Below are 21,902 nucleotides of genomic sequence, written 5' to 3' on the forward strand. Positions count from 1 at the left end.
TTCCCTGCTTTTCTATGTTATGTCCATATGTTTCCATCCACCGGTTATTGTGCACATTTTTGATTTGCTGTTCTTACGCTTGGCTGAGGTGGAAAAGTTGATGTATTGATAAAAACAAGATGCAACAAAGTGCAATGGTAACAGAGTTGGTGAATAAATTATGACTAAACTGCAACAGACCAAAACATCAGATCTGTGTGGAGCAATGAGGAGACTGTAGTGTTCCTCAAATGAATACATGAAACAAACATAAATGCCGTATTTCCACCATGTTTCCCAAATGCTATCCCACTGCTTGAGGTTTGACTGGCATTCTTTTAATTACATCATCTCGTTATGCTCTCTTCTGCTGCAGTGGTTTAATGGCACCTGACTGGTGCCATTAAACCACTGCCACCATTGACAGATGACACCTGAATTAGTGCCACAAACTGTTTATCTCCTTATATTCATTCAACTGTAGTGGATGGAAACACACATTAATTCATTTCTTTTGTCAGTTTTGTGGAAATTCAGAAAAGGTTTGTGCTACATTTGGATGGAACCCTTACTATTGTTAGTTAAATATCTTTGGATTTTGGCCTGTTGTTGGTGGCATGTGGAAAGCAAAGAGACCAGCTTAACAACAGGGCACTGGCATCACATGGAGATGAAAAAAGAAGTTGTCAACTGTAATGTTGTTTAATTTGTAATGAAGAAACTTGGATTTATCAAATTTGGTACAAACTCAGTGGACACACATTACAGCCAGCATGGTGTTTTTCTTCTGTTGCTAGTGTTACTGACAATAGTATGGGCACAACCCCCTTTGAGTGCTTTGAGGCCTGTTTTATCGACGTTACCTAGCTAATAATAAGAGTGTGAAAATGCTGAGGTAAAATCTATTATTTAACTTTTTTTTTAATACAGTACAGGTGCTGGTCATGTAATTACAATATCATCAAAAAGTTGATTTATTTCAGTAATACCATTCAAAAAGTGAAACTTGTATAATGTATACATTCATTCCACACAGACTGATATATTTCAGGTGTTCATTCCTTTTCATTTTGATGATTATAACTGACAACTAATGAAAACCCCAAAATCAGTATGTCAGAAAATTTGAATATTGTGAAAAGGTTCAATTTTGAAGACACCTGGTGCCACACTTTAATCAGCTAATTAACTCAAAACACCACGACAAAACGACCATTGACACCTTGCACAAGGAGGGCAAGACACAAAAGGTCATTGCTAAAGAGGCTGGCTGTTCACAGAGATCTGTGTCCAAGCACATTAATAGAGAGGCGAAGGGAAGGATAAGATGTGGTAGAAAAAAAATGTACAAACAATAGGGATAACCGCACCCTGGAGAGGATTGTGAAACAAACCCATTCAAAAATGTGGGGGAGATTCACAAAGAGTGGACTGCAGCTGGAGTCAGTGCTTCAAGAACCACCACGCACAGACATATGCAAGACGATGAAAATAAATTTTGCATTTCCTTTGGAAATCAAGGTCCCAGAGTCTGGAGGGAGAGAGGAGAGGCACAGAATCCACGTTGCTTGAATTCCAGTGTAAAGTTTCCACAGTCAGTGATGGTTTGGGGTGCCATGTCATCTGCTGGTGTTGGTCCACTGTCCACTTTTCTGAGGTCCAAGGTCAACGCAGCCGTCTACCAGGAAGTTTTAGAGCACTTCATGCTTCCTGCTGCTGACCAACTTTATGGAGATGCAGATTTCATTTTCCAACAGGACTTGGCATCTGCACACAGTGCCAAAGCTAGCAGTACCTGGTTTAAGGACCATGGTATCCCTGTTCTTAATTGGCCAGCAAACTCGCCTGACCTTAACCCTATAGAAAATCTATGGGGTATTGTGAAGAGGAAGATGCAATACGCCAGACCCAACAATGCAGAAGAGCTGAAGGCCACTATCAGAGCAACCTGGGCTCTCATAACACCTGAGCAGTGCCACAGACTGATTGACTCCATGCCACGCCGCATTGCTGCAGTAATTCAGGCAAAAGGAGCCCCAACTAAGTATTGAGTGCTGTACATGCTCATACTTTTCATGTTCATACTCGTATTAATTAAGTAATATTCTAATTTTCAGAGATACTGAATTTGGGATTTTCATTAGTTGTCAGTTTTAATCATCACAATTAAATGAAATAAACATTTGAAATATATCAGTCTGTGTGTAATGAATGAATATAATATCCAAGTTTCACTTTTTGAATGGAATTACTGAAATAAATCAACTTTTTGATGATATGACCAGCACCTGTATGTGTGAAAGGCAAGTGAAACACTGTTAACCATTGACCTGACTGCCCTATAGGCAAACTGATAGTGATCCAAAATGGGGGAAAGAGTTTTTTTCTTTTTCAGTATGATTATGAGGATGAGTTGATAGTTTTGGCACTTGATTAACATGGATTGGTTGCAAAGAAAAACCTGATTAAATGAGCAGAGAAATATTATAAATGCGGATGCTTCCTTTTCAGAGAGCATAATGGGTCGGGTCACTGAATGGTTGAATTGAAAACCTTTAGGATAATTTGGACCGACATCTTAGCACCCTCTGCAATCAACATCACAAATTGAGCGAGTATCTTTGGGAGTAATCATGTCAGTCCCTACAGTAGAGTTCCAGAGACTTTTACAACTGTTCTGAAGACTTGTGATGGCCCAACACTTTCCTTAGAGGACCCATTAATAGTTGCTAAATTGAGGCAAGTGGGAACTTTGATCCGCAACAGTGAGATATTTACAATGTTTTGAAAGACTGGGGCTACTGTTGTTGGTCAGTCGCACATGTCCAGGAACACCATCTGCCTCAGCAGCTTTGTTTGTGCTCATCCAACATAAGGCTCGCTTAACGAAGTGGGAGTTCAATACAGGCGATTGTTCATCCTCGTCTGGTGTAACCTCAGTGATGGGCTTTTTTTGTATTCCTTTCAGAGCATATCTGGCTGTAAGTGCCCGTCACCCCTTGTCATTAGCTTTATCCTTATATACGCAGCAGCAGATGAAAGGTATTCCTCAAGGTCGGCGCTTGTAGCCTCGGGTGTAGATAAATCCCAGTCAGAGATAAGGCAGCTCCCTCTGCCTCACTTTCACTGATCTGATGACGCAATAAGAGGTCTTTAGGCTGAGAGGTTAGAGACGCAGTTCGATTGTTCAAGGTGGTTAGAAACTCTGGTTAAAAAATTCTCACACCTGCAAATTTCAGTTGGATTTTGAGCTTATGTTATGTATACACAGTGTTGCTGCACTTCAGTGTTAATCTGCCATGGCCTCAGGGTTTAACTGTTCTCTCTTTATGAATAAACTATTCCAGAGTTCAGCAGTAGGTCTTCCTTTGTCTCATTTGTTTGTTGTCAACTTTCTATTGTCCCTTTTTTGTGTGGATTTGTGCTCAGAATAACACTCTGCTGCATTTTCTCCCAGCGCTGTGATATTCTGTTGAGATCTTCCGAGATATACAAAACGCTCATTAGCATTTTCTTTGTTAGGAAAGAAGTGAAAGAACATAATGATTTTCTCCTCAATTAAAGAAGAATCTGTCTCGTTAGCACTCACCAAGTAATGCGTGAACTCGCATGACATGATCTTGGCTGGATATATTATCGCCTTGCAAGAGAACAACTATCAGTCAAGCAGTGTGACCTCTCTTTGTTGGGAGTTTCTGTTGATGAAATTTGAGCCTTTCTTTTGTTTGTTCTGTCATTGTGGCCGTCACTGATCACGGTAAATACCCAATCCTGTTTGTGTTTGTCAGTCCACCACTTTGCTCCTGAGGATCAGTACTTGCCTAGTACGTGAATTTTGACAGGTTAGTGTTGTCTCAAATCGAACATTGCCGCAGTGCACTTACTGTTTCTTCTTGTTCGTCGTCTTCTTATATAAGTTGTAACCGGGTGGATCATTATCGCCAGCATTTGCCCACGGTTGTCACCTGCCAGGTTTGTTTGCTCACTTCATTTAAATTTAATTAAATATTAACATACTTTTACATGCTTGTGTGTGCAATTGCAACTGCTGCAGCTTCCTCTGCCACCATTTCCACAGGTTTGGAAAGTTAATAAGTTGATGGTCCCCCCCTTTTGTTATGTAGCCAAGATGGCGACCATTGAGGTTGAGAAGTTTCCAGCCTTCCACACTGACCATTATACGTACACCATCCAGGTACTCATAGTGCACAGCATTTTGCCATACTTGTTATTGTGAACGCACTTATGCACTCTAATTAGCAGTACAATACAGTAAGTATGGAAGGCCGCAAATTGTCATTTTGAGCATGTTAGCATGCCCAGATCTAAGCACCACTGTGGCTCAGAGCCATTAGCATGGCCTTACACTCCCTACACCGTGTTTTGTTTGTGAACAAATCAAACATTTAAAATGCATTACCTCCTATGAGTCAGATAATTGTTCACAAGAGAGAGCTTACAGGTTTCAAAATTGTTCACTCCTGTAAATGGAGAATTGAATTGAATATAGGCTGAATCCAGTGGAAGAGTAACAAAACCAAGATTTATTTATATGCAAATGCCCCCAACTGTTACTTAAATGGGTTTGTATTCTAATTTTCCTGGATAGAGAATAAATTACAGTGGGAATGTGATTACATCAGCAGCTAAGAGATAATAGAAATGGAGTCATGAAGTAGGGCAGAAAAATAATAACATGGATAGGTTAAAAAGAAACCTTTAAAAAAGGGAATACAGACATGAGACATGGATAACAGACAGTTTGAGGCCAGCAGTGGACACCCAGGAGAGTGGTCCCACAAAATCAAATTTTTAACGAGCAGATTTCAAAACTTAAAATGAAATGACAAGTTAAATCGTAACCTAGGAGACAGTTGAGCAATGAAAATGTCTGCTCCCACCGCCAATCTCCAGAGTATGTGGTGTTTTCTACTTCACTGGATGTCCTGTCCTCATCTCTCTACCTCCTTTCGTCTCCCTCGCTTCTTCTCTCTGGTGAATTACCTTCATCCACTTCTCACTCGTCACTTGTCTTCGTCTAAGTGAAACTCTTCCACTGGGGTTTAAACGGGACTTTAAGGACTGATATGAATTCAGTGATAGCTAATGTTTTGCACCAACATTCAGTCATTAAATGTTGTCTTTGTAAGACAGATTAACCTCTGCATTTTGATTGCAAACACTGTCTACCTTACAGATGGTAGTGTGCATGGACACACGACGCATAAACATTTCTTTAACCTATCTGGCTGTTTTCTTGCCTTTACACTGAACATCTGCTTTTTTTTGCCTCCTCTGTCCAGCACGGGGCGGACCCCACCAAGAAGAACCGAGACGGGAACACGCCTCTGGACCTGGTGAAGGACGGGGACACCGACATCCAGGACCTGCTGAGAGGAGACGCCGCGCTGCTGGATGCCGCAAAGAAAGGCTGCCTGGCCAGGGTGCAGAAATTATGCAGTCCCGACAATATTAATTGTCGGGATACACAGGGACGCAACTCAACACCTCTGCACCTTGCAGGTAATTTGAATGTAGAAACACCAAACAAGCAGCTACACACACAAGACACACGTTCACATATAATTTAAAGTAAACACCTCCCTGATTAAGTTAACTTTGCAGACACATTAAAATGACGGATGAAGCCAGAGGTTTTTAGTTTCTGTTTTGGCTGAGGTTTGCAGGATATAAGCCACTTTGGACGTGGTACATTTGCTAGCGCCAATCACTCTGCCTGCAGCATATCAGAAAAAGCTGACCTCCTGGGATGTTGGCTCTGTGCAGTGCCAATAAACACATCCAGACAGCTAAAGTCTTGAGGGCAAAAACACCTTGTTCATAGACAGGCGGGAAGAGACAACAGTGATTTTTGATAACCATTTAGAATCTGAATGAGCTCCTAAATGAAGACCAGTTGATGTAATTGTTGACATTGTAACAGAACCATGTGGTTGTAGGATGGACAATGGTTCAAAAAGTTATATCTACATTTTTTCAAGTAACACACTTGTACTTCATGCCTATAGTCGAATCATGTGTTTTTGTGCATGGCGATTGCGAGGCGAAGCTAAACTCTCTCTTGCCTGCCCTTCACCGGTCTTATGCAGAGTTTTGCGTGCATGTCGTGCTGCCAGCTCCTTGTGGGTCTATTTCAAGTAGCCGGCTATTTAAAAACGATATAATATTCTTTGTGTGGTTCATCAACGGTGAGAAATTATCCAAAAGTCCCGCGAGGTGTGGGCAACTCGCCACAACAGAGGTGAAGCTGTGGCTCAGTCTCTTCAACAAGTGTTCCTCCACTGCCACTATACACACGCTACGCCTAAACATGCGCACTGACAGGGTTAGGGTTACAATTTTGGATTTATTCACACACTCTAAAAACATTTATTGAAAGTTTTTTTTCTTTTTACATGTTTATTTACAGCATTAAACATTGACATGTATATTGTAATCGGCTGTATATTAAGTTTATTGGGGAAAGGCAAATCAGGCATGTGATTGGCAAAGGGTAAAAAAGCAGGAAAATATACTGAGACCACCCGACACCCTGATGAAACTGGCGGTGGCTCTAACATGCTAGGTAAAGCAGGACCCATGATAATAAGTTATTTAATGGATGTGTTGCAATGGGAATCAAGACAAGGGTCTAATCCACTGCGCCATCGCAACCTCTCTATAATAATTATTATTTTGTATTCATTTTTGCCAAACGTCAACAGCTAAATGTGCAACATGAAACATGAAATAATTATGTCTATAACTAAATAACTACTAACTTTCAAATTAGTTCAGTTGAAGTTAATAGATGATTTTTAATGAATAAGAGACAGCAGCAAAGGTTGTTGCCTGTTTAAGACCTGGTGGCCTGACTGTTAAAGAAACTCAAACAGCTGATCAGCCTCTATCTGTTTATAAACTGTAGGAAAAAGTTTGACATTTCAACTCTGGCAGCGGGCGGGCGTGTGCGTGAGACGACCAACAGTTTAACGGGATCGCGCCAGTCACACAGAAGCTGTTGACATGGTTACCTCGCGGAGCGCTTGTTTGCATGTTGATGAGCAGCGCGGAGCAACCCGTGTGAAAAGGCCTTATATTGCCTAAACCTTGTCACAACCAATCACAAGAAATTAATTAATAACGTGCCAAAACCTTTAACATAAGGACGACTTAAAAAGCAACCATTTACACAGCAAAGTGTACTAAGTGGCTACATGAGTGATCAGTAGACAACAAAGTCAAAGTAAACATTAGACATAGCCTCTAACAAGCAATAATCAAAACATTCCCAATTTATCTGATCCTTATTGTCAACTCAGTGTTGGGCAAGTTACTCAGAAATAATATTACCTACTAGTTACTTAGCATAGGCTATAGACCTACTCCTTAAAAAAGTAATATTAGCTACTCTAGCCTATTTATTACTGGGTGATATAACGCCACTCTCTCCCAATGAGTCCAAGCATCACTGGCAGCAGCGGCCGGAGTTTCTCTCTGAGTTTCACGTTGCTGTGTTGTTTAGCTGATGCTTCAATTAGCCTAAGTAGAACTGTAGAACTGTTCGCGGTTGAAAACTTTTTGCTGGTCGCACAAAGTTTACAACGGAAGACGATGTTCTTTGCATCTTAGACTGTGACACAGTAATGGCAATGACGTTACTTACAGCTGTCGAAAATACCTCTCTTCCTGTTCTCCAGTTGTCCTTTAGCTTCTTGGCTAACAGCTGACTTTAACAACATAAGGTCCGGGGCTGCTGAGCTGCAGCGCGGTCGCGCATTCACGTCGGGATAGTGCGTTCAGCAGCGCAGCCTTACTTGGATTAGTAACTGTAATAATACAACTGTTTTGGAAATGGTAATCCGTTACATTACTCTTTACTGGGAAAAGTAATTTTGCAGTAGACCTATTACTGCCCAACACGTTACGTACCACTGATGCGCGAGAGCGCCTGTGGTACACACTGCGCAGGTGTGGAATTGGCAGCTGAGCGTAAACGAACATCCTTGATACTTAGAAAGGAAGAAAACTTTACACACGTCTACCTAGATCCTTTGCATTTCACTAGGCCAGGTCCTGCCCCCCCCCCCCATTCTTTTTTTTTATTACAGATTAGCATGATTCATGTGCATCTCATTTTATGTGACTATATGACTATTTGGGTTCAGCCCTAATAAATATTTTTTTTTTAAATCCCCCTCTCACCCCTTGCGGGGTGGAATGTGTCATCCTCAAGCTCAGGTCCTCTACCCGAGGCCTGGGAGTTTGAGAGTTCTGCGCAGTATCTTAGCTGTTCCTAGGGCTGCACTCTTCTGGACAGAGACCTCTGATGTTTTACCTGGAATCTGCTGTAGTCACTCTCCCAGTCTGGGGGTCACAGCCCCCAGTGCTCCGATTACCACTGGCACCACTGTTGCTGTTGTGTCTTCTATTTTGACCCTGGGACTTCCAGTCCATACTCATGGCAGATGATCCTGTACACTATGCCAGCTACCTGGTTATGGCGTTCCGTGTACGCACTTCCTGCCTGCATCTTACACTCTGCTGTTATGTGTTGTACTGTCTCAGGGGCATCCTTGCACAGTCTGCACCTGGGGTGCTGAAGGTTCTTCACCTTCCTTGTCCTCACCCTCTGGTTTCTGCTGCCTGAGGTATTCACTAAGGGCCCACCAAAGCGTTTTCTTTTTTCAATTCATTGCAATGGGAGCGCCACGTTTTTCCAAGCTGGTCGCCGAGAGTTGAAAAATGTTCAACTTTGGGAAAAACGCTGCGCTCAGTAGCTCAGCTACCCAGCTGTCCAATCACAGTGCAGAAGGGGTGTGACAAACACCGCACCGAGCACATCCGATCTTGAAAGAAGCGATGTGCCTACTCACCGAGGTGTTTCCTCACCCGCAAAATCTCATGAACCCACGTATGGACAGTCTCTGCTCTCATGTTTCAGCCTTCTCTTCATGCAGAGCAAGGGCCAGAGCAAGTAGGCCTACATACTTTGTGGTGACATTTTTACATTCATTAAAATTAAGTAGGCCACCCTACTTGCAACACATTGCCTCCACTGAAATTATGTATCATAGCAACCACAGCATCTTGAAAAACTGCTCCAAAACGCACCCTAGCGCTCCCAGCTAAGCGTTTTCAGAACAGCAGGTGGCGTTTTCAGCTGGCAAAAATCGCTTTGGTGGACACGGGCTCTAAGCCCTCCATCTTTGGGGGCCATCTTCCCGATGTACTCTTGGATCTTTGTCGTTTCATCCTGGACAGTGGTCTTGACACTCACTAGCCCTCAGCCTCCCTCGCTACGCTTGGTGTACAGTCTCAGGGTGCTGGATTTGGGGTGAAACCCTCCATGCATTGTGAGGAGCTTTCTTGTCTTGATGTCAGTAGCCTCTATCTCCTCCTTTGGCCAGTTTATTATACCAGCGGGGTATCTGAAGTATGTGTTGATGGCTCGGATCTTGTTTTTCCCATTCAGCTGACCTGCTTTACTCTCTGTAGGTATTTGGCTGTGGCGGACTTCCTTGCTGCCTCCTCATGGTTTCCGTTAGCCTGCAGCACCCCAAGGTATTTGTAGCTGTCCTGAACATCTGCAATGTGGCCTTCTGGTAGTTCAATCCCCTCTTTTTGATACCATGCGACCACACTTGTCCAGTCCGAACAACATTCCAATGTTGTTGCTGTAGATCCTGGTAGTGTGAATCAGTGAGTCGATGTCTCACTCATTTCTGGCATACAGCTTGATGTCATCCATGTAGAGGAGGTGACTGATGGTTGTTCCACTTCGGAACCGGTATCCTTAGCCAGTCTTTGTGATGATCTGGCTGAAGGGGTTCAGGCCTATGCAGAACAGCAGCGGGGATAGTGCATCGCCTTGGTATATGCTATATGATGGTGACTTGTGTAATTGGCTTTGAGTTGGCTTCCAGACTTGTTTTCCACAGCCCCATTGAGTTCTTGATGAAGGTTATTAGTGTCCTGTAGATCTTGTACATTTCCAAGCATTCCAATATCCATGTATGTGGCACTGAGTCGTGGCTTTCTTGTAGTCAATCCAGGCGGTGCACAGATTGGTCTGCCTGGTCTTGCAGTCTCGAGTGACTGCTCTATCAACCAGTAGCTGGTGCTTGGCTTCCCTCGTATTACTACCCATTCCCTTCTGGGCTCTGTCCATGTATTGAACCATGTGCAGGCTACTCATCTTAGCCACTATAATGCCTGACAGTTGTTGTATAGAGGCAGGTTATTGGCCGGTAGGTGGATGGGATTGTTCCCTTCTGGGGATCCTTAACCATTCTGGGTGGGTTCCATCCATCAGCAGTTGGTTCATTTGTGCTGCCAGGTGTTCATGGAGTTTAGTTAGTTTCTTCAGCCAGTAGGTGGGGATCAAGTCAGGGCCTGGTGCTGTCCAGCTCTTGATACCTGCCACTCTGTCTTGGATGTCTGCCGTTATAATGGTTACTGGATCTTGTTCTGGGAGATTGCAGTGATCTGTTCTTAGATCCACTAGCCACTGAGCATTGGTGTTGTGGGATGCCTCTTTCTCCCATATGTTCTTCCAGTACTGTTCAGTCTCAGCCCTGGGTGGATCTGATCTTGTGTTTTTAACCTGCCACTGAGAGTACAGTTTGGATGGTTCGGTGGAGAACATCGATTTATTCTCCTGGCTTCTGCTTCTCCCTTTAGGCGGATAGCCAGAGCGGTAAGTCTTTGTTTGTTTGGTATCGACAGCTTTCCTTTTCCTTTTATTCATTTAGCTGACGCTTTTATCCAAAGCGACTTACAATTGCTATACATGTCAGAGGTCGCATGCCTCTGGAGCAACTAGGATGAAGTATCTTGCTCAGGGACACAATGGTGGATGTGTCACAGTGGGGGATTGAACCCAGGTCTCTCACACCAAAGGAATGTGTCTTATCCACTGCTCTGAGAGCTAACTAACCTAACTAACCTAACCTTATTTTCATGCACCAGAGAGGAATATTCCTGATAACTGTATAAATGGTGAACACCAATTTGTTTTTCACATGACAAAGTTTGCTACAGTTAGAATAAAGCATGGTGTCTTGGCCATAAGAGAAGTCACTCCCCAGTGGAAAACTTGTGAATTTGGATTTCAACAGGGGTTATCAGGGTTGAAGGTAAATGCCTCTGCCTATCTTTCAGTCTTCTTCATGTTTTTCCTGCAGTTTCTTCTTCTGGACCTGCCAGCGTTTTTAGACTCTGTATTTATCGAGAATGGCATGACCAGACTGTCTTTTCTACGATAAAGTATATCTTAATGAAGAAATGTTTTGCTGGCACTTTTCAAAGTTAAGAAACTGCTGAAAAACACTTTGACGGTCTGTGAATTTATTTTTTTCTACATAGATCTGACCACTTAGACACACACACACACACCCACGTACCCTCTGCCTTCATGTACTTGCTTGTAAAAGGATAAGATGATTATACACTGTCACGCTGCTGCTGATGTAGGCTGACTTGTCGCTCTTTCTTTCTCTCTTTATTTCCTCCTCCATTTTTGTTTCTCCTCTTTTCCTCTGTTATCTCTCATCCATCGTCTTTCCTTCCATCCTGCTGTCTTTTCCATACAACCTATATAGCTGGCTATAACAACTTGGAGGTAGCAGAGTATCTGTTGGAACACGGAGCCGACGTGAATGCTCAGGACAAAGGAGGGCTGATACCTTTACACAATGCTGCTTCGTACGGGGTAAGACACAAACACACATGCTTCACTTGCACTGTTGACTGGAGTTCAGTTCAGAGGTGCTGCTGTTATTGGCTACTAATTTTGATAATTGATTAATTGTTTATATATTTCTAAAGCATAAACATACCTTCACTGGTTCCAGCTGCTGACATGAAGATTTGGTGATTTTCTCTGTAAATTATTAATTTAATTGTGTCATTAATTTGAATACCTTTGGGTTTTAGGACTGTTAGATGAAAGAAGCAATTTGACAACATCACCATGGTCTCTGGGAACTTATTGACTATTTTCACAATTTGCTGACATTTTATAGACTGATTTATTTAAAATGAATGAAAAGAATTCCTTTCCTTTCTCCCTTCATGAAGTTTAGGCGACATTTATAAATTCTTATGAGGCTTTAATATTAAATGTGGGAATGATACAGCAAAATCTCAATTTGTAGCTTATGTCTACTTGGTGCTGATGGGGCAGTTGATGTCTGCAGATATTTTTATTCTGTTTGTTATATGGGACAGTAATAATATTACTTATTCCCACCCTATTTCCTCATTTAAATAATAATTAACATTTTTATTATACTTAGGTTATCTGAAGTGCATGTATGTTGCTTTTCTTCCTCTACAGTCCTTTATCGCTTAGTCAAATTTTACTTATAGCTCAATAGCATTCTGCTACTGAACCAGCCACGAAACACATGTTTGAATGAAAACTTGATGAGCTGTGCGTATTGGAGACACACACACACACACACACACACACTTTTGCATCCCCCACTGGTACCCAGAAACAAGCTACATTGTGTTTGACGCTAAGAGAAGTGCTAGAGACAGACGATGAGGGAAAAGAACAGGACAGACCGGCGGGAAAACAAGAATCATGATGGAGTTAATAATTCACATGTTTTCTGTTCCAGAAAATCCCACATATTACAGTTTCTCTGATCACGATTTTTATAGTGCTCATTCACCATACTTCACACATTTGCTCTTGTTAAATGTGTTTATTGCTGTTGGCTCTTTCTCACCACCTCCTCTCCTCTCTTATTTTCTGTCTTCTACTCTCACTGCCTCCTTCCTCTTCTTCACCTCTATCTCCTCTCCTAGCACGTGGACATAGCCGCTCTGCTGATCAAGTACAACACGTGCGTCAATGCCACTGACAAGTGGGCATTCACGCCCCTCCACGAAGCAGCCCAAAAGGGGCGGACTCAGCTCTGCGCTCTGCTATTGGCCCATGGAGCCGATCCCACAATGAAGAACCAGGAGGGACAGACCCCACTCGACTTAGCAACAGTATGTTTACAGTATGGTCCTCATTCCTTAATAGTAGGAGCCTCACACATTATGAGTCAGCACATGGCAATATCATTAGCGTCAACATGTTTGGCCGATTATGGTCAACTATTCAGACAGTGGAGCAGACCTTTTAGAAGGTGGAACCCTAATGAGGCTACGTAAGAAGCCTCCCAAAAGGGTTTGACTGTAGGTACCATAGTTTGAGAGAATGACATGTCACTGCAGCTCACGTACACAGGAAGTGAAGCTTGTGTTGTTGTTAACATTAGCCCACATTTCTGCTACAGATTATAAGAAACAGACAATAGCTCTGTGTACCTGTTGACTATGAAAAATAATCCAGCTAGACACTGGTAGTGCACTTCCAAGAACAACCTGGATAATCCAACTGCATCTGCAGAGTGCATAAAAGAACAGAGCAGACAGTAAAAAAGAGGGGGAAAAAGGATCATTTGATTCTAAATTGAAAATGTTAGATGTGTATTATTCACAGTCACAGGTTGGTCTGTGGGATGACTTCTCAGAGCAGGGAGCTGCTCCCACCATTCGTTTAGTGGATGTGTTTTGTTGTTCTTCTCTACTTACTGTGTTACTGTCACAATAGCTTAGCATTTTAGCTAAATGCAAAAAAAAAAAAGTAGTCTAGCATTTAGCATTATCCGGTAAATGTAATTTATGGCCACAGTTCAGTTAAAGTTACGTAATCTGGTTTTTAAAAAAGCTTCTTATGTCCTAATTTGTCAGTCCAGTGACTGGAAATGTGAGTTGATTTACTTTGATGTAATTGGCTCGGGATTGGAGAGCACGGGGGGTCGCAAGGATAAATTTGGGAAAAAGCAAAAGACCAAAGACTGTTTGAACCTATTGTGTCAGGTGTCTTTCACAGAGTTACCCATTAGTCATTTCAGCCCCCAGCTTTGTGTGCAAAAAATACAAGCAAACTGTTTGTTTTAGGTGGAGAGTCAATCATGTTTTTGTACATAAACCATGTCTGTCTGCATCTTGTCATTCTTTCTGTTGCAGGCTGATGACATCAGAGCATTGTTGATTGATGCCATGCCGCCAGATGCCCTGCCAAGCTGTTTAAAACCCCAGGCCACTGTGGTGAGTGTCCACACGTACATACCGTACAAGTATAGACAGGCTTTCGGCTGAAACAGAATCCTGTGGCGGCCATATTATGTGTTATTATGTAAGAAGAAACAGCCAACATATGTTGAAACTAGAAGAAGATCAATTCAGTTTAAGATGAAGCACATTACAGTGAGTGTTAAGTGAGAGTTGAAGTTGCCGTGTACAACTTAAAAGGAGCTGAGGTATCACTTTAAGTGTTTAAAACAGCTGATATCAGTTGAAGTGTAATGGCTGAGAGCATTAAAAAATTCAGTTTGAAGTTGAAGATGGTGAAAGCAGTTGAATAATCAGTTAAAGTGTTGAAAAGTTACACATTAAAGTTGAAATGTCAGTTGAACTGAAAACAATAGAAGCCATTTAAGTGGTTGAGATAATTAGTGTGTGCACTGTAAAAAGTTATAGGAAGTATAGTCAAGTTTAGCAAAGAAAGTGGAGTTATTGGCCATTCAGACCAAATGTCTCTCCCACTCAGGTGAGTGCAAGTGTGGTGAGTTCAAGCGTGGTGAGTGCAGGTGCAGCAGGGGGCGTGGTCATCTCTCCCTCTCCATCCCCGTCCTGCCTGTCTGCAGCCAGCAGCATAGACAACCTGACTACGCCCCTCAGTGACATCACTGTGGGTGGGGCCACTGGTCCAGCAGACGGAGCATCTGGGTCTGACAGGAAGGAAGGAGAAAGTACGTACAAACACAAGTTGTATCCTAATTTGGGGACTGGTTCTTTTGAAAATGGAAACAAATGCGTACGTAGGTGTTGTTGGTGTAAATATGTGTAACTGCTGGGACTCTTCTGATAACTCAGCTGACATCCCCGTGTTTCTGCAGCTCTGCTCGACATGACCATCAACCAGTTTTTGAAGAGTGTAGGGCTGGAACACCTCCGGGACATCTTCCAGAGGGAACAGGTACACACACAGTTTTTTTTTGGGTTTTTTTATGTCTGGGAGAAGACAAAAGTAAGAAGGAACAGCAAAAGAGGTGAAGAACTGGAGAGGCACACATATGCAAGGGGGATAGATAGAGGAAGACACGCTAAACTACGATAGTGATGATGGTACCTGCTTAGCATCTGCATGTTAGCATTATCATTGTGAGCATGTTAGCATTCAGATCAAAGCACTACCATGCCAAAGGACAGCCTCACAGAGCTGATAGCGTGGCTATAGACTATTAGTCTTGTTCTTTTGTAAACTTTAATGTACAAAAAAGGGAGACATGTACAGAAAGAGGTGGTGATGTAGACCGAGACAAATGGGAAGAGTGAGAGAAAAAAGTAGGAGCAGAGAGAGAGGCTTGAGAAGAAAGATGAAGAAAATAGAAAGACAGAAAAGGAGATGGGTGGGGTGACAGAAAGAGAAAACAAGATGAGGAGAGAGACAGAAATAGAAAGTGAACTTGAAAGGTGACAGCGGGCAAAAAGCTAAGCATAGAAGGCAGAGCAATATGGAGGATGTGAGCGTTTGTTTCATTGGTCCCCCTAAAGGGAAACAAGCCATCGATGGAGGTGAGAGTCAGCTGGTTGTTAATGGAAAACTACATTTTTAATGTTTTTCAAGGAACACGAACAAGGCTCAGAGTTAAAACAAACAAATAGATATCCGTCCATTCATTTATTTATATATATACTTATGTTGAGATTACAATATTGTTTTAAAAGTAAAACCAAAGAACCCATCCTATTTCAGCTGTAATGATTAATAAGTTGTATCAAACTTCTGCGGTGTAAATTCTCCTCCTGTTTCCTCCGTAAAGCCTTGTTTGTTGTAGCAGGGGATTAGTAAAACCCTTTTGTTAAGATCAATTTTTGATGGAGTAGTTTATGTTCTGATGCTGCTTTTTCATCACTGATGAATTTTTAAGATGGCAGCTTGAAGCGCCAGCCAGTGGTGACAACCAGGCTGATGTGTGACTTATTAGTTTAACATCAAAATGGCTGACAAACTGTTCTGCTCTGAGAGATCACACAGGTTAGGTTTTCACAAGTTTGCTGTGATTTCTGAAATGGATCAGGGATTCTTGTATTAACTTTTGGTTCCAAACAAATTTCCAGTTAGCACGTCTCAGTAGTCTCCCAGCAGAGTATTTCGGCTTTGATGATTTACACCTGTCGCAGTGATCACAGCAATGCAGGAAAGTAGGTAAAGGTTACAGTTTGAAAAACAAACTTATCTCTGCCTCCAGTGTGAAGCTCATATCTGCTCTTCCTGAACAAACTAACCAATTTCACCATCATCAATTTGCATATCAATGGCTTGATTACTGCCATTCATTCACTGACCTTTTCTTCACGCCACTTTGTCTTTCTCTCATGAATATTTGTCAGACCTATTGTCTATGCAGTATGTCTTAGATCATTGAACTCAGGGTTGATTGTTGGCAATTTTGATGATCAGTAGCATGACCTACCGTTGACCTACCTACCACAATTATATTGTAATGTTTGTGTGCAGAGGTCTAAAGTTAAATATAGTAGAACAACATTTGCTTTAGTCAATATAGGTATATTTGGAAGTACCGCTGAAAAGGTTTTTGTGCATTATGATTATGAAATGCTATTTTTCTGGCAATGCACATCTTTTTGGAAGCAGAAACAACCATGAGAAAGACTGACGTGACTTCTTTGTCGTTTCCGGGCAGATTTCGCTGGATGTGCTGGCAGACATGGGTCACGAAGAGCTGAAAGAGATCGGCATCAATGCTTACGGTCACAGACATAAACTCATCAAGGGCATCGAGAGACTGCTGGGCGGCCAGCAAGGTCAGGAAACACACACGCACACACAGTATGTGTAAAATAAAAAAGGGTACACGACTGTTCCTGGAGGAAGGATGATGCAAACATGTAATGTATTGAAATGAACTGAATATTTAATCTTAAAATAAATAACATTGGAAAGGTTACAACATGATTTGGATATATTTTCTTCAACATAAACAAGCAAGTCATCCTGATAATGTAAAGTTGTCCTACATAGTAAGCCTCAGACAGATGTAATTTATGGCTAAAAAAAATAGCTCATTCGGCCTTAGACCTAAAATGTTTCAGTGCTTACATAACAAAGCCATCATGTAGACACACAGAGGGGTTTTTACTATGATCAGAAATTGAAATAAATGGCCTGTAAGCCAGATAATACCATCATCATCACCACCACCACTATCATGTATTGTTTGATTCATCATGTCCAGAAGTAATTTTCAAAATGTGTGTTTGTAGGTGCAAACCCATACTTGACATTCCACTGCTCCAGTCAGGGCACCGTGCTGATCGACCTGGCACCAGACGACAAGGAGTTCCAGTCTGTAGAGGAGGAAGTATGCAAACACTTTTACTTACACACACACACACACCCCTTCATTTACACAGAAACTTCTCTAGGTGGGTTTTAAATTGTAAATGTGTGCATGTCAATCAATTTAAGCCATCTGGCAGAAGACACACACCACAATTAATACCACAGCAACAAGAGTCTCCATATCAGTCTAACTGCTCCACTGACTGTATTTCTTTTGTAAATGAATGCAGTAATTCCAAGAGACAGCAGATATCAGCGTGAATGGGTTTAAAATTAATGAGGACCGTCAGATGTTCAGAGAAATTTAACAGGTAATTTAAACTGTAATCTGTACTTGAACTTGAAAAATGACCGAAATCTCAGAGGCAGAGATTTCTAATACAAGAAAACGCAGGTGAAGTGCCACTGTCTCTGCAAACCAATATTTTAGTCATTAGGATGTTAAAATAAGACTGTATTCACAGCATACTTTCTTCAAATGGCTCCATCATTTTGTAAATCCAGCTGCAGCAGCTTTAACTTGTTTCTTTTGTGAGCTCACTTCTGTCTTTTTCACTGCTGATGCCACACTTTTACAGCAGCACTGATCTAAATTTCCCCACAGGCATTGTTTAGGGATCTCCTATGATTGAATGAGTTGCTGCTCTACTTAATCTCCGAGAAATGGCTCCCTCTGCGCTAAGTTGCCAGTTTATTAGGTACACTTACACTAATGCAGTCTAATACAACAGTCCTACAATAAATCATACCTTCATGAAGGTTTGTCCACCCCGTTTATATCAATGATGGTTGGCTAAATACTACAAACTCCTCTGACTAATACGATACAGTTCAACAACAAAACAACATCCTCAAAAATGACCATGCAGTTGAATCAACACGTCTGTTAAACAGTTTCAAAACTGAGGATTTATTGCAGATTGTTGTATTAGACTGCACGTTTTAGTTTGCTGTACCTAATAAACTGGCAAATGTCAGTAATGGCTGAAACATCAGATATCAACTCTGAGAGATTAATTGTCCAGAAAAAAAAAATTCTGTTTCCTCCTCAGCTACAGAGCACCATCAGAGAACACCGTGATGGAGGCAACGCAGGTGGAGTCTTCAGCCGGTACAACATCATTAAGGTGCGTACTCAACACAGACCACCTTTCTCCCTTTATGAATTACATAAGAATTTGAACTTCGTTAACTTATAGTTAGTAAATTGTCTTTGCTTTTGCAAATACATTTTAATTCTTAATTCTTCCCCGTTCCTCCTTTTCCTCCTCTCTGCAGATTCAGAAAGTGGTGAATAAGAAACTACGGGAGAGATATGCACACAGACAAAAGGAAATTGCAGACGAGAACCACAACCATCACAACGAGCGGATGCTCTTTCACGGTAAATGAACACGATACATACTGTAGTAGATACTCAGCAGCATGGCTTTACTCTTCATATTATATATTATAAAGTATTTCAACAGTTCTTGTTGCTTTGCTGTGACTTCATTTTTATGTTTTTTTTAACCAACAGTTGAATTTTTACATATTTTCAAAAGCTGTTAAAGTGTTGTAGAATAGGATGAAGCAAACCAAAGGCTGGTATAGATGGCGGAATTCATGATGTTACAACAAGATTATTAGATCTTTTTTTTCTCCTCAGTCCATATATAGACATATGTAGTGAAACACACAGTATACTGTTGTGGTTATGTTACAAGGCTGAATAATTTTGTTGTTTACATTATCACAAACAGTCAGCATGAGTTTAAATGAGACCTGGAAGTTTTACTTCGGCACTTTATGGTCACCAGTTCTGTAACTTGGGGTTGTAAGGAAACGCAACCCTATGGACATGCCAGATAAGCAATTGTTGACCTGTTGGAGAGGCTGTGTATAAATTCAGAGAAGTTTAGCTTCACAAAGTCACTTAAGACTCTTCTGACTGTAAAAATATTCGACCGTTGGGTACACAATTGATTTTCAATTTTGAGATTCGATTGAGGGTTTTTTCGTGCGCCAGACCTCCACTGACAGCAGTGAAGAAAACGCTCCAGTTTACATCAAAGGGAAAACGAAATGAAGCCCTCAGCTCTCTTTAAACTGAGTGATGACAGCAGTTGTGTGGCAGTTATGCCATTTATTAATTTTACAATTGCTTAATTTCATTCCAGATCAAAACAGTAAAAATTTTTAGGGCTGGCCCGAATGTCATTTTTTTGAGCTTCAACGCTTCGATAGTAATTAAGAGCGAATAATCGAAGCTTTGCCCCCCGGGCGGGGGTCCAGGCAGAGAGTGCATGGGATGAGCGGTGTTTCCGGTAGCAGAACTAAATCTAACACATTATTATGCAAAATTCACTTTTAATTATAGCGACAAAATGCTCTTCTTCTACAATTGGCCTTATATAATTAGGCTTATTTAAATGCGTTCATTTTGTTGCCGTTTGTTTCCAGCCTACAGTTTGATACTGATTTTTGAAATTTGACTGTTTTGATCTGTAAAGAAATTAAGCAATTGTAAAATTACTTAACACCATAACTTCCACACTACTGCTGTCATCACTCAGTTTAAAGTGCTCCCACACAGCTGAGGGCTTCATTTCGTTTTCCCTTTGATGTGAACTGGAGTGTTACGTTTGCTGCTGTCGGCAGAGGTCAGGTGGGTGAAAAAAACCCTCAATAATCGAATCTCAATTGAAAATCGAATGTGTACCCAACGGTCAAATATTTGGGTCCAGTTTAAAATGAATCAGTAGCTAAACTGTAGGTTGGTTGGAAACAAACAAACAGCAACATAATGAACACAACAAATTACAAACGATTGTAAAAGAAGAGCATTTAGTTGCTATAATAAATTGAAATTTGATTATTCGCTCTTAATTACTATCGAAGCTCAAAACAAATGACATTCGGGCCAGCCCTAAAAATCTGGTTCCTTGGTGACAGCTTTTCCTCCTTATTGCCATTTTGATCACATTTTCCCTGCAGCTCCAGTCACTTCTTCTTAGTTGACAGAAGTAAAACACAGCTTGGTCTTGAGCATCAAGGTTCAACATTGGTGTGCTCCGAGATGAACTCCACTTTGTACTGCAATGTTTTCAGTCTCGCAGCCTGACCAAAAGCTTGAACGAATCTCATTAATCTTCCATGTCCCCTTTCAACCACAAGCTTCAGCCAGGACACAACCCTCAGGACTGCAGTCGTGTTCTGTTTCTTTAAACGTCACCGAGTAGAAAATCCCAGGAAGTTGTTTGGCTTCTGTGATGCTTGAAATGGTGCGTCTGGCACCAACGATCATAGTATGTTCAGAGAGTCTTGGATCACATCTTTCCCAGAATACCTTAGTCAAACAGTATCTGGATCTCTCTACCTAGTCTGCCTTCTTTATACTTTGTTTGTGATTCACTGTCTGGAGAAGAGCACTGTTTAGAAAAAGGGAGGTGTACTAACTGCAGCGGATGGTGAATATAGACTTAACATTAGAGACACTATTTTTACTTTTCATTTTTGTGTAATGGACTAAATATGAACATGTCTTTTCTCCCATTTTAAATTAAAATTTCTCTTGCCAGGTTCACCCTTCATCAATGCCATCATTCATAAGGGCTTTGACGAGCGACATGCCTATATTGGCGGCATGTTTGGCGCCGGGATCTATTTTGCAGAGAACTCCTCAAAAAGCAACCAGTACGTTTATGGGATAGGTGGAGGCACGGGATGTCCCACCCACAAAGACCGCTCCTGCTACGTGTGCCACAGGTGAGGCCTCCATATTGATTCACATTAGATCAAATTTATTTTATTTGCCATGGCGGCATGTTTGAACAACTCTGTGCAGAAGGAAAGAACTACTAGTCAATATCTGTGTCCTAATTCCAAACTAAAGTATTAACTACTAACCAGGCTGTAAAGGGACATACTTTGCAGTCACAGTTTCATTGAAATCCTTCAGGTCTTGTCTCATTTCCGGTTAGTGTGAAACAATTAAGCACATTGTTTTCTTGTTAACTTATAGCAAAAACAATACTATGAAAATGAGAATACATCATATGCTGCTATTATACTATAATATGGAATTGGGACACAGGTAGAGAGAACAGTAATTTGGAAACCTTTTACCAACCAGAATCACTTAATACAGAGGAGCAAAATGAAAACATACTGAATAAAAATGTATGAAATAAACGCTGTTATTAACATATGTCATCTTCTGTGTGTTTGCATTTCAGGCAGATGCTGTTCTGCAGAGTGACGCTGGGTAAGTCGTTTCTTCAGTTCAGTGCGATGAAAATGGCCCACGCCCCCCCTGGACACCACTCTGTTATAGGAAGACCCAGCGTCAACGGACTGGCGTATGCAGAGTACGTCATCTACAGAGGGGAGCAGGTCAGTAGACACGCACACCTTTCTGACAGTCTGTTCATGAGTGCAAAACACCTTTGTTACATAATTCTATGAAATAAGTAGAGTTGCACCAGTTCATTGTGGATGGGTGTGT

At 41.5% G+C, this 21,902-nt stretch overlaps 1 protein-coding gene across 2 annotated transcripts in view; it reads left to right on the plus strand.

Annotated features, from left to right (window-relative positions):
* LOC119914205 (poly [ADP-ribose] polymerase tankyrase-1-like) overlaps positions 1 to 21,902 on the plus strand; it is a 96,723-nt gene that overhangs the window by 70,571 nt on the left and 4,250 nt on the right. For both annotated transcript variants that reach the window (XM_038733318.1, XM_038733320.1), the window contains 12 exons: positions 5,283 to 5,502; positions 11,583 to 11,692; positions 12,799 to 12,987; positions 14,014 to 14,094; positions 14,597 to 14,798; positions 14,946 to 15,025; positions 16,758 to 16,878; positions 17,338 to 17,435; positions 18,469 to 18,543; positions 18,695 to 18,800; positions 20,977 to 21,163; positions 21,634 to 21,790. In XM_038733318.1, coding sequence (XP_038589246.1) covers positions 5,283 to 5,502; positions 11,583 to 11,692; positions 12,799 to 12,987; positions 14,014 to 14,094; positions 14,597 to 14,798; positions 14,946 to 15,025; positions 16,758 to 16,878; positions 17,338 to 17,435; positions 18,469 to 18,543; positions 18,695 to 18,800; positions 20,977 to 21,163; positions 21,634 to 21,790 — 1,626 coding nt within the window. The remainder of the gene's footprint in view (positions 1 to 5,282; positions 5,503 to 11,582; positions 11,693 to 12,798; positions 12,988 to 14,013; positions 14,095 to 14,596; positions 14,799 to 14,945; positions 15,026 to 16,757; positions 16,879 to 17,337; positions 17,436 to 18,468; positions 18,544 to 18,694; positions 18,801 to 20,976; positions 21,164 to 21,633; positions 21,791 to 21,902) is intronic.

Source organism: Micropterus salmoides, unplaced genomic scaffold (genome assembly GCF_014851395.1).
Source record: "Micropterus salmoides isolate LMB-PRFRI ecotype aquatic unplaced genomic scaffold, ASM1485139v1 Ms_hic_scaffold_20, whole genome shotgun sequence".
NCBI classification, from domain to species: domain Eukaryota; kingdom Metazoa; phylum Chordata; class Actinopteri; order Centrarchiformes; family Centrarchidae; genus Micropterus; species Micropterus salmoides.